This window comes from Ruditapes philippinarum, unplaced genomic scaffold (genome assembly GCF_026571515.1).
Source record: "Ruditapes philippinarum isolate M1 unplaced genomic scaffold, ASM2657151v2 ctg878_1_1_1_1, whole genome shotgun sequence".
Taxonomy (NCBI): Eukaryota; Metazoa; Mollusca; class Bivalvia; order Venerida; family Veneridae; genus Ruditapes; species Ruditapes philippinarum.
In genome coordinates, this window is record NW_026856248.1 from 32,478 (window position 1) to 45,130 (window position 12,653).

A 12,653-nucleotide genomic window follows, 5' to 3' on the forward strand; every position below is an offset into this window, starting at 1 on the left:
TAAAGAACCACAAATGTTCAGAAAAACACTGATCAAGAGGCCTTTGATTAGGAAAGCAAAGTTTTACAGAGTAATCATAAAGAAACACATGGTCATTAACTAATGATCAAGAGGCCATTGATTAAGAAGGCAATGTTTTACAAAAAATCATAAAAGAGATAAATGATTACGAAGTCATTGTCTTACAGAGTAATCATAAAGAGACAAATGGTCAAAAAGCACTGATCAAGAGGCCAATGATTAAGGAGGCAATGTCTTCCAGAGTATTAATCATAAAGAGACAAATTATCAAAAAGCAATGATCAACAGGCCACTGATTACTCAAAATCAGGATCTATTTCCTAAATAAAACAACAAAGGATGCATGAGAAGACAACATTCATGGTTATAAGCACAAGAGAATCACTCACTGGACAAACTAAACTATAGAAAAAACCTGTCTGTTTCAATAATTTACTAGGTATTCAAATTACATGTACATGAAATGATAAATTATCAGTGTCATCATGTTTTTTATTCATAATACCAATTAATGCTAACATCTTAATACTATATCTAGATAATTTACATAAAATGATATTTCATCAGTGACATCAAATAATTTATTCATAATAGCAATTAATGCTAATATTTTTTCACTTCATCTTGATAATTTTACACAAAATGATATTTCATCTGTGGCATAAAATAATTCATTGATAATAGCAACTAATACTAATAATTTTTCTCTAGAACAAGAAAATTAAAATGAAGTGATAAATCATCAGTGATATCAAATATTTTATTCATAATTATTACGAATAAAATACTTTATTTTGCACAGGAATTATCATTTTATTATGATAATAGCTTCTGATGCCATTTTCTTTTTAATAAACCTGTACATGTATATTTCACAAGAATCAATCAACCACTTCAAATATCTTAGCAACTATTGCTGACCTTTTTTTCATTAATATATGAGCCGCGCCATGACAAAACCAACATAATGGGTTTGCAACCAGCATGGATCCAGACCAGCCTGCGCATTCGCTCAGTCTGATCAGGATCCATGCTGTTCGCTATCAGTTTCTCTACTTGTTATAGGGTTTGTAAACGAACAGCATGGATCCTGATCAGACTGCGCGGATGCGCAGGCTGGTCTGGATCCATGCTGGTCGCAAACCCATTTTGTTGGTTTTGTCATGGCGTGGCTCAAATAACAATTTATATTACTGCTAAATCATTAAGGTCAACTACAAAAAATTTCATGTATTTTATAAACATGATTGTGGAAATATTGCCACATCAAATACTTAAGTATTAAATGCCGCTATTGCTCATTGTTTTTACTTAGTCCATAATATACATTCTTGATATATCAGATGAAACATCAACAAAATATCATGTTGAAAATGTTTTAGCCCTTACCCTGCCAAATTTCTTAAAATGGACTAGTCCAGCCACCATTTTTGGACCTTTACATTATCAATTTTAGGGGTATCAAGATCAAAAATCTAAAGTTTGTAAACCATCAGTATAGAGTGTGGTCAGACTACACAGATGTGCAGGACTACCTGGCTCCAGACTGGTGGCAAAGGCTAGTCAGTTTGAGTCTCCAGCAGATTAAGGGAAGGAAACCAAATATTGCATATTATGCAAAGTTCATAAATAAAACTGAAATGTTTTCAACTGTGATCACTAAAATCCAATTTTTTTCTTTTTCTTCGATTTTTCCTTCTTTTTACTTTCTTCTAATTCTAACTTCCTTTCTAGTGCCTGCCGTCTTAACAATTCTGTGTCCTGGAATGTAAAATGTTTGTACTTTGAACCCTTTCAATCTGTTTTTTCTAGTGCTACTACAAGAATATAATGGCAAACAGTATTTTTTCTGCATCAACTATTATGGCAATATGGCACCAGAACAGGAAAGATAATTTTGGCAAACCCTGCGTGTTCCTACCTAAAGCATCGCCAAAACCACCTCATCAGCTGAAGCTAAGAGATGCATAGACTTCAGTAATTCAAACCCATTTAGTCCCCTTTTACGATCACGCAGGGATAAACGGTGGTTGCAATTCTGATGCCTCAACCCTTAAAGGCAAGCAAGCCGTTAGACACAATGGGAGACAGCAAACAGTAATGTGGTAAGTTGTGCTATATTACTTTAGGAACATCATTTATGGAGGCCATACCAACACTCCCTTTTTTTAACCATAAAACACCATGCAAGCAAACAAGCTATGATCTAAACAGCTTGAATAAAATCATGTGACAGTTTTCAATTAAAATAGCAGGACAGTGTACTAGCTACTAGCTGTATAATCTCAAAGACAAGTTATGGTCACTTAGAAATGTATTAAAATTCAAGTAAGTACTTTTATCAGTTTTTTAAGATTTGTGTTGCATGCAAAAATTTAAACCAAGAATTTTCTTTAATTCAAAAGGGCCATAACTCTGTCAAAATCCAAGCCAGAGTTATGTGCCTTGAATAGAGACTCTAATTATGATCTTGAAGACATGAGTTAGGTCTAAATGGATATCTTCGACAGTTATGAAGATTGATACTACATGCAAAACTTTAACCAAGAAGTTCACAAAGGGCTATAATTCTGTCAAAATTCATACTTGACGTATAGGCCTTGGATAGTGGCCTCCTATAACAATTACAAATAAGTGCATCAACTTTCAAGCAAATATTTTTCAAAAGCTAATGACATATGATGGAGAAGAAGTTGCGCATAAAACAAAAGTGTTACGTTGACACAACTATTCCTCGAACAGCCGAGCTAAAATGTACCTTTACAGGAGAGGCCTCTGGTGTAGAGTTGTTTGATGATTTCGATGGACTTGGTGTTTTCTTCGGTGATTTTGTGGGCGACTTTGATTGCTGAAGGGACGGTGGAAGACGTGAGTTGCCCCAGGATTGACCTGTAGATGTCCTGCGGTTATCATCAGCACTACTCATGTCATCTAGCAGACTTTCATCTTCTGATGTTGCTTAAATAAATTATTCATTAAATAAATATACTGTATATATTCAAAATATGTTTATTGTCAAACATGGCTTGTGCAAATATCTCTCTATTTTGTTTGAAGAAAGTAGTCACTTCTCCCCCTTCGGCTTGAACCCAAAATTTCATTTTCAGAGGCCACTGAGCATTAATTCTTTTAATGTGTTATACACGTGAGGACTAAAACAGGCATGATGGAAGTTTACAAAACATATTCAAATAAATAGTTTACACTACTAATTAATTCAATGAACTCCACTGCAGTTTAAGAACCTAAAAACATAAAAAAATTTCATTCTTCATTATAAGATCAGCTGGAGTACTGAAAACAAGAAGAAATGCAAATACATGTATGTATTGGTAGTAAAGTAGTAATAGACTCAAAAATTGAAAATCTTATTTGTGTGCTATTCTTAGCCCAATTTAAGTGAAAAACTTTGCATTTTTGGTTGTTTTTCACAATTAAAATAATAAATCTGGAATTTGGTTGGGTCTTGAAGTGTATAAAGCTATATATCTGCTGTAAAAATTGATGTTTGAATTTGAATTTAAAACAAGAGCTGTCGGTAGGACAGTAATGCTTGACTATTCTTAGTGCTTGATAGTAAAAAAGCCTTAATAATGTAAAATTTTCTAAGTTATCGTCAGGGCAAAATTTGTCTTTAAATCCATGTTACAGTTATAGGCCTTGAAGAGAGTCCTTTTATACTTTCAAAGAAAAGTATAAAATTTCAACTTGTTTCAAAGCCAGATGTCAATAGAATATGAAAATATCTGGGGTGGTATGCAAACTTAAATGTAAATTCTAATATAAATTGTAATGCTTTATAGAGTTACCTCCTCCTGTCTACAGGTTGGGGTCATGATGGTGAACAAGTGTGCAAAGTTTCAAAGCCATATGTCCATGGACTTTGAAAATATTAGAGGTATTACAAAAACTTTACCATAAGTGATTACGCCGACACCGACGCCGACGCTCAGGTGACTACAATAGCTCTATTTATTCCAGCTAAAATTAATAATGCTAGTATAAAATTTGTATGGCAGTAAAGAGCCTTCGTGCATACACAAAATCACTGCCACTGTAAATAGCAGAATAATATGAGCCGTGCCATGACAAACCAACATAATACGTTTGCGACCAGCATGGACCAGACCAGCTTGCGCAGTCTGATCAGGATCCATGCTGGTCGCTTACAAACCCTATAACAAGTAGAGAAACTGATAGCGAACAGCATGGATTCTTATCAGACTGCGCGAATGCGCCGGCTGGTCTGGATCCATGTTGGCCGCAAATGCACTATGTCGGTTTTGTCATGGCGCAGCTCATATGTTGTTCCGAAACATGTGTTAAATAACAGAAATATTTAACTATGTTCAACTCTTTCAAGAATCAACCATAAGATTATTGAACCAATATAGTTTTACTGTTGATTCTTTGATGTTTTAAATTTTATAGAATATATTCTCTAAGATATAGCATTATATTCTTTAAGTTGCACCAACACTGTAAAATTCAACAACAACTTTCCAGCTTTACTGGTGGGGACAGACCTCAGGTGCCCCTCTGTGCATTATCTCTAGAGGATTATAATCACTGTTCAATTAACATTAGCTTAGTCATTTATCTTTAATATGTTTTATGCTCATTTCAGAATGACCGTGGTCATTGTACATCATAATAAAGACATATATGAATAAATGGATCTAGTTCTTATTTAACTTCATGCACAAGCAGGTACCAAGAACCATCAATGTTCCGTAAGGTAGCCAGATAGCTTCAACACATGAAAAAACAATGGCCTGATTATAAAGAAGAAATTAATAACACAATCACTACCTTTTGTTGGAGATTTGTTCACCCATGCCCTCTTGCTCATAATCTGCCTGTAAAGATCCTGAGATTTGATGTCAAACGTTTTCAACTCTATGTCCTTCATCTGCTCCACAAATCCCTGCAAGTAATCATCTTTTATGTGTAAATAAATAATCATCTTGTATGTAAATAAATAATCATCTTGTATTTAAATAAAAATCTTTTGTGTTAATAAAAATCTTTTCTGTTAATAATAATCTTTTGTATAAATAATAATTTGTAAATGTATTTAATGACCTTTTAACATATATTTTCTCTGTATGTATACATATAATATTATATAATCTACATGTATTAAAGATGATTTTAAATGATGATGTAATGATTTCAAAATGGCCAATTTATGGTCAACATCTGGCAAGGGTCTTTCAAATAGAATTGTCTGGAAATGGGCTATGCAAACCCTTCTCGCTACCATTAAACATGTCTCGGTATAACTCGGTATAGTTTGCTATACCAAAATTTTGTAAGAGTTCAAGAAAAGTGAGAAAATTAAATACAACAGCAAAAATAAAAATTCTAACAACATGATGTTCTTTAAAAATCATTAAACATGTGAAAAAAAGATAACTATTTCAATTAATATCAAACCATGATCTGCTGAAAAACATAGATTGCTCGTTCAGAAAATGGTGCCATTTTGAAAATGCACCAAATTAAACATCAAATATTTGTAAATAACATTGTGAATTATTATAAAATCTTTACATGATACAATTAAATAACATTTTTTCTCTGTAAAATCAATTTCTATTTTGTCATTAAACAATGCAATGGTTCTTTAGCATGCTAAGTATTTAAGTACTCATACACATATACTCTCCTTGTTAAAGAAATCTGAAGGGCATAGAAATTACAGTAATTTACTATAGCACATACAAGCTTATCTATTTGTGTAATGGATATGCCAAGTTTTGTAGTCGGGTCAGTCCATTCAATGTTTGAGGGCGGGGGTTTCAATATAAAGCATAGCTACCAACAGCTTAGAGCCTGGTAAGACTGCACCAATGTGCAGGTTAGCGTGGCTCTATACTGGCAGCAAAAGCTGATCTGTTTCCATTACAGAAAGGTCAAGGAACATATAACATTATGTTAAGTTTCTCTACTTGTTATAGGGTTTGTAAGCAAACAGCATGGATCCGGATCAGCCTGCGCATCCACGCAGTCTGATCAGGATCCATGCTGGTCGCAAACGCATTTTGTTGGTTTTGTCATGGCCCGGCTCATTTTACCTTTGAGGTCATCATGTTCATCTCAAATGCAGTCTCCACAAAGTTTGGTGTCTCGATATGCTCTGTAATTGTAATAAAATAATTCATGTTAGATGTAACTTCATTGAACAAACCACTGAAATAATATAAGTATATTACACTGGCTACCAAGACAAACAGACACAGGTGTCATAAAGGTAAATATTCAAGGCATTAGCCAGGCTTTACAAAGTTACAGCAAAACAGATTTCTTAGATTGGATATTTCGTGTCTCTATTGGCAGTCAATATTTCATTCCTAGTATTCTTGTTAATAAAAACTGTATTACAATTTTAAGGGCAAACTGGTAACTATAACAAGAGCTGTCCGTAAGACAGCGCGCTCGACTTTTTTATTGCTTGCCAATAAAAAAAGTTTTTGCAGTAAAAGGCAATACAAGAATCTCTGTATTTTTAAAGTGAACTAGTTGTTTGATACCCTTGAATATTACAGCAATGTTTATATGACATAATTTATGGTAAAGTGAACAAGTGGATAGGAATGAATTTTTTTAGATTTTTTAAGTTTTTTAGTGCTTGCCTATAATACAAAACATTGACAGTTAAGGGCCATAATTCAAATAAAATCTTTGACAGAATTACCTTCTCCTGGACATGTTTGGGAATCATGATTGTAAACAAGTATTCCAACTTTCAAATTAATATCTCAAACAGTTCAGTCAAAAAGTGGACTGGTACTAAAAACTTAACCAAGATTCTAAGTCGATAAAAGGCCTTAATTTTTAAAACAAATCCTTGACAGAGTTACCTTCTCTTGCGTACAGATGGGGGTAATGATGTGAAATAGCATTAAAAGTTTCAAAGCAATATCTCAAAGGGTTAAGGCAATAAGTGGATTTTACCCATATTCAATGTATTTTCTAAGTCAAAAAGGGGCATAATTCTGTCAAAAACCTTGACAGAGTTATGTCCTCTTGTCTGTTGATGAAGGTGGTGATGGTAAACAAGTATGGTCAGTTTCAAAGCAATACCTCCAATGCTTTTGAAATAAAGTGAGGTGGTACAAAAAACTTAACCAAGCTCAATACACTTTCTAAGTCAAAAAAGGGCCATAATTCTGTCAAAAACCTTGACAGAGTTATGTACTCTTGTCTGTAGATGGAGGTTATGATGGTGAACAAGTATGGTAAGTTTCAAAGCCATACTTGTAATACTTCTGAAATAAAGTGGGGTGGTACGAAAAACTTAACCAAGGTGTGACGCCGACGCCGACGCCGACGCCGACGCCGACGCCGGGGCGAGTAGGATAGCTCCCCTTTTCATAGAAAAGTCGAGCTAAAAACCACAGGATATAAAAAAAGATATTTTACTCACTTCTTGAACATTTGGCCCCTTGTGACTTATAATCATCAATTTGCTTATCTTTTGCCTGAATGATCTTGACAAGTTCTTGCTGCCTGCGAGTAAGTTCACCAACCATTGCCATGAGAGGTAGTATCAAATGTTCTGTGCCCTGATATGTATTTTAAGCAAATTTGTACTTCAAAAATAATGTTATGAATGTAAATTGGTTCAAACTTTAGCATAGTATGTACATGTAAAACGTCACTTTGATGCTTTATCATACCTTAGTATTACAGAAATCCTATACTGATAATTTGACATTACTGACATCTATTTGTTTAACACAGTCATACTCTACTCTGTGTAGCTCTAAATTAGAAATAGTCCATTTGAAGTTTGAAGGGGAATACAAAAATAGAGATACCAACAAATTACAAGACTTCATTGAGCATTAAGGTGCTTCCAGTCTAATCCTTTTTTTGTATTGATTGTAAATATCATGTATGTATATATGCTCATGTGACGAATACAATATGTTTAAGCCAACAGTATAGAGCCTAGAGAAAGTGCACAGAAGTGCAGGCTGGTATTACTCAAAGGTTAATTACTTCTGGTTGCAGCAGGTAAATTTTAATTTTTATCATTAAAATACAAGTACTGATCAAGTATGGTGAAGAAATGCTTAAACTGGATAAATACTCATAAATCAAAGATAAACATTGCAAACTGTAACATTTCGCTAAATTCAAGAACAAATTCAAACCTGCTGGTCTTCCTCATGATAAGTTGGAAAAAAACATGCACATGTTTTGTTATTTCCTTCACATGGAAAACTTTCCTTACCATAGATTTATCAGCTGGTTTACATTGGAAGTTCCACAGAAATGGCATTCCAGCGAGTTCCGAGTGTAAAACAAGCATCACCTTCCTTTCATCAGAATCAGCTTCACGCTTGAATGACAGCTGTAATACACGTAATTTATTATCATAATTCATCTTTTTGAAAGGAAAAAACTTAATTATTTTGGTTTGGGAATAGGGCCTTTTTTCAGCTGTAGTGTTAGTGTGAAAATATTGCCGTCCGGCCAAATCTTTTTTTATCAAACAGAATTAACCTGTAACCTGCTAGAACCAAAATTGACAAACTTTTGCTACTAGTATTGAGCCAGGCCATCCGTGCAGTGTGACTGGTCTGTGTTTAGCTCAAATTTTGTATTTTGATACTTAAACCCTTCGAACTCTAAATGGACTGTTCCATTTTACAAATTTAGCAGGTTTAGGGACTTTTCATTATGATATTAGCACTTTATCTCAACATAAAAAGACACTCAAATTCTTTTACAGTATAAGTAATCTTGTTTTACTTATAAACAGGAAAAGAATGAATAAGCAGGTGTATTCTCACCACTCCTGTGAAGATTGTACAGCAAACTTTCTTCACTGAGAATTATACAGCTATTGAATGCCCAACTATCAAGCTGTTTGACCTTTATTCTAAATATTTACACCAATGCATAGATCCCTGACCTGTCTTGTTCTAATTATCAGATTAGTGAATACAATAAGAATTTCACCACAACATATTTTTTAACAAAAGAGCACATGTTAATGTTTGTGGTTAAATCTTTTGTTATTCAAATGAAAGGTCAGAGTAAGGATCTATCAATCTGGACACCTTTCATTGGTGATATTTTGCAGTTAGCAGGTTTACAATGTATAATGATGATCACAGAAACACTATTACCATATATCTCCTATTTAGTTTATAGTTTAGTTTATACAAATTTATTTTAGTTTGATTGTGCTGGAAGCTATAAGCTTATTGAAACACTGTCTATTCCGTTCCTGGAACCAAACAGTACTTAATAGCAATGTAAAGTTTCTTGCTCAAGGAAACAATGGCCTGCCCCTGACAGGGTTTGAACCCATGCGGTTAGCAATCCTTAGATTACAAGTCTGATGTGATAACTATGGAGGGCGTTTGTTGCCAAAATTCCAGACATGTAGCTTGTTCCTTTTGGCAACGAATGCCCTCCATAGTTAACCACTCGGCCACACCACCATCTCCGATTTAGAAGTTAACAATTGTAAATCAAGCAGAAAGCACTGTGATAGTTTGAAATAATCTACATGTGTATATAATTAATAAGACTACATAACAGTATAAAAATTACCTTTATAAATACACATACATTTATTAATACATTTTTCAGTTTGAGCAAAAAAGTCATATCGTTAAAAGTTTTTACTCTTTGGGGAGAAAACAACATTATTACAAAAAAAAGATATACTGGGAATTCATTATTTGGAATTTTACATTATAAAGGACATTGTGAATACCTTCTTGAACCAAAGGTAACTCAAACAGAAAAGAATGCCTTAATTATTCATAAAGAGTTAGGTCTATATTTGATTCAAATGGTTTCCATTTGAAGCTTTGAATTTTGTTGATGATATTGAAAAATAATGTGAAAGTTAATAAGAAAAGATTAAATGATTAGAACAGCTCAAAAAGAACAAAGAGAGTGACTGAAGCTGTTTAAAACGTTTATTTTTTTCTCATTAGCATCTAATTAAAAAAGTCCCTATCCTATTTTTTTCTTTAGAAAGATGCAACATTTAAATACATCTAAGTGTAAAAAGACACTAGTGAGGACAGTCTATGTGCCAGTCTATGTGCAAAGACTGTCAGAATTTTTGCAAATATCAGCATTCTCATAGGATGAAAAAGTAGACTAACACTTTTAAAGTTTAAACTTTACCTTTATAGAGGTATTTGGATCATCCTGGGTTTTATCAAGTACACTTTTAATTTGGTCCAAAATTCTTGTTACTGGTGCTTCAATCCCTGGATTCAATTTCTGAAGGGAGAAAACGACAATTTTTGAAGGGGAAAAACAACATAAGTAAAATAAGCAGGGGGGGCTAAATTTAAACATCTGAACTGCACATTTCAACGGAATGAATGAAAGTTATAGCCGGCTCAGTCATATTATTTTATAAATATTAATTCATTTTCCCATTATAATCTATATTTTATTTTAAAAAATGGATATTGCTATGCTATATTTGGGTATTTTGTGCCATCGTATAAGCTGAAGACCGTAAGATACAGCAGTCAGTACTTTTTCAAAGTAAAGGTGGCCCTACACTTAAATAAGGGGGACATCACACAGTATTTTACAAAAAAGGAAAGATTAATTCAATATTTATTTCAACATATAATTACTTTCTTATAAATGGACTCATGTAATCGTTTTACTTTGATAAATTGAAAATCCGCGATGGGGGCCTTAACTTCATATTACTTGTATTAAGAAACATTATTAAATTATTAAAAAAAAGAAAACAGTTTGTTGATTACTAAAGAAAATCATTGTTATTATCATGCTGTGGCGAATCGTTATTTAACTGTGGAGAATCGTTATTACTTTGTGGCGAATCGTTATGTGGCGAATCGTTAGTCATGTTAGTGTGGCGAATCGTTACTAATTCGCCAATGGGCCCTATAAAAATGGGGGAAATCCCTGATTATGACTACCCATTTTGAACAGAAAGTTCATTAATAATTTGAGGAAATGACAGGTTGACGAAACATCAAAATAATTCCTGGTGTCAACCTTTATTCTTTTTTGTAAACTCTGGTCTTCTAACTCTTCATGCCAAAAATTTGTCAAGTCAGTTAACAACACTTTATAACTGTCGGTTGTGAACATATATTTCAAAAGATAAGTGTTGCCATCAACTCTAATTGGTTGCCATGGAAATGCATCTAAATCTGGTTTCCATCTCCTTCTCCATTCAACTTCTGTCGTCATTTCTTCAGTTCTTTCTGCTTTTTAAACGATATGAAATTGAAAGTGATCGCTTCCGGTAGTAAACAAACCGAGGTATTCCGAAAATCATTATATTGAATGGCTAAAAACTTTATTGTTCCGTATCAATATGTTTTTGGGTTTTAAAGTACTAAATATGCCGTATTTTCTTTGTTTTTGTATTTAATTTTATTAAAGGCCCATTAAGCCCCTTAAATTCTATCATTTTTATTTTTCAAAATCCTATATTATTTTTGGTATCAAGATGAAATATATATTTGGCTTCTTTTACTCTTTACCTCATTAGCTTAAACCTACAGCAAATGCAACATCCAGGTAACAACGTCCTTGACCTGTTCCTCACAAACATGCCTTCCCATGTACATAGTACAAAAACCCTACCTCACTTAGGCTCCTCAGATCATGACATAGTCTTCAATGAAATCAAAATTAACAGAGGGCGTCCACTTCAATCAAAGAGGTAAATCCAATGTTATAATAAGGCAAACTGGAATTGTTTAAAAAAAATGATGTAAGTAAATATGCTAAGGTCTACAGTGAAACACACCACACTGATCCCAACAAAGCCTGGATTTCCTTCAAGGACGAACTAAACCACCTTTGTTCTCACCATCAATCATTTGGTCAAAAAGCTCAAAGTACTTAAAAGTGAAATCCTAAGAGAAACTAGGAAAGCATACTGGCAATACCTAGACTCAGCCATTTTCAGACAAGACTCCCAGAATGTGAAAATAAAAAAATCTACCAATATGTTAAAAGTAACAAAACTGAAAGCTGCGGTGTGGGTCCCCTCAAATCAGAAGGTCAAACATTTACTGATCCAGTTGCAAAAGCAAATACCCTTAACTCCCAGTTTGAGTCTGTCTTCTCTCGGCCTCAGCTCCTTAGCTTATCCCTGGCTTGCAAACAGAAGCTAATTCCAAAACACCACCAATCTATGCCAGAAGTGTCTATATCGAAAGATGGTGTGAAGAAACTTTTAAAAGACCTAAACCCAAATAAAGCTTCTGGACCTGACCAAATATCCCCTAGGTTACTAAAAGAGCTCCATCAAGAGGTTACTCCCATACTAACCCATATCTTCCAGATCTTACTAAAAACAGGTATTGTCCCAGAAGACTGGAAGCATGCAATAATTGCTCCAGTTTACAAAAAAAGCCCAAAATGCAAACTCAGCAATTATAGACCAATCTCCATCACATGCATAGCGTCCAAATTGATGGAGCACATCTTAGTGTCCAATATTATGTCCTTTTATGATAAGCACAACATCCTTAGCCCCTATCAACATGGCTTCAGATCAAAATGGAATTGTCAGTCCCAGCTAGTAAGCTTCTCCCAGGAATTTCATGACAATCTTGAAAGTGGCCAACAAACTGATGTCATAGTTATGG

At 33.9% G+C, this 12,653-nt stretch overlaps 1 protein-coding gene across 1 annotated transcript; it reads right to left on the reverse strand.

Annotated features, from left to right (window-relative positions):
* Positions 1 to 439: 439 nt before the first annotated feature.
* Positions 440 to 11,316, reverse strand: LOC132745940 (non-homologous end-joining factor 1-like). The gene is made up of 8 exons (XM_060734958.1): positions 11,044 to 11,316; positions 10,186 to 10,284; positions 8,267 to 8,386; positions 7,454 to 7,592; positions 6,102 to 6,163; positions 4,834 to 4,948; positions 2,780 to 2,979; positions 440 to 1,782 (listed from the first exon to the last, which is right to left on the reverse strand). Exons 1-8 carry the CDS (start codon positions 11,239 to 11,241, stop codon positions 1,681 to 1,683), a joined length of 1,035 nt encoding a protein of 344 aa, XP_060590941.1. The 5' UTR covers positions 11,242 to 11,316; the 3' UTR covers positions 440 to 1,680.
* Between the last annotated feature and the right edge of the window lie 1,337 nt (positions 11,317 to 12,653).

What these genes read in the sequence shown, in the direction of transcription:
- LOC132745940 (XM_060734958.1), bottom strand. Translation starts at nt 11,241, where the DNA reads ATGACGACAGAAGTTGAATGGAGAAGGAGATGGAAACCAGATTTAGAT. An exon ending in GTTTACAAAAAAGAATAAAG is followed by an intron (nt 10,285 to 11,043) that starts GTTGACACCAGG and finishes TTCTCCCTTCAG; the next exon opens with AAATTGAATCCAGGGATTGA. An exon ending in CAGAGGCCTCTCCTGTAAAG is followed by an intron (nt 1,783 to 2,779) that starts GTACATTTTAGC and finishes TTTACATTCCAG; the next exon opens with GACACAGAATTGTTAAGACG.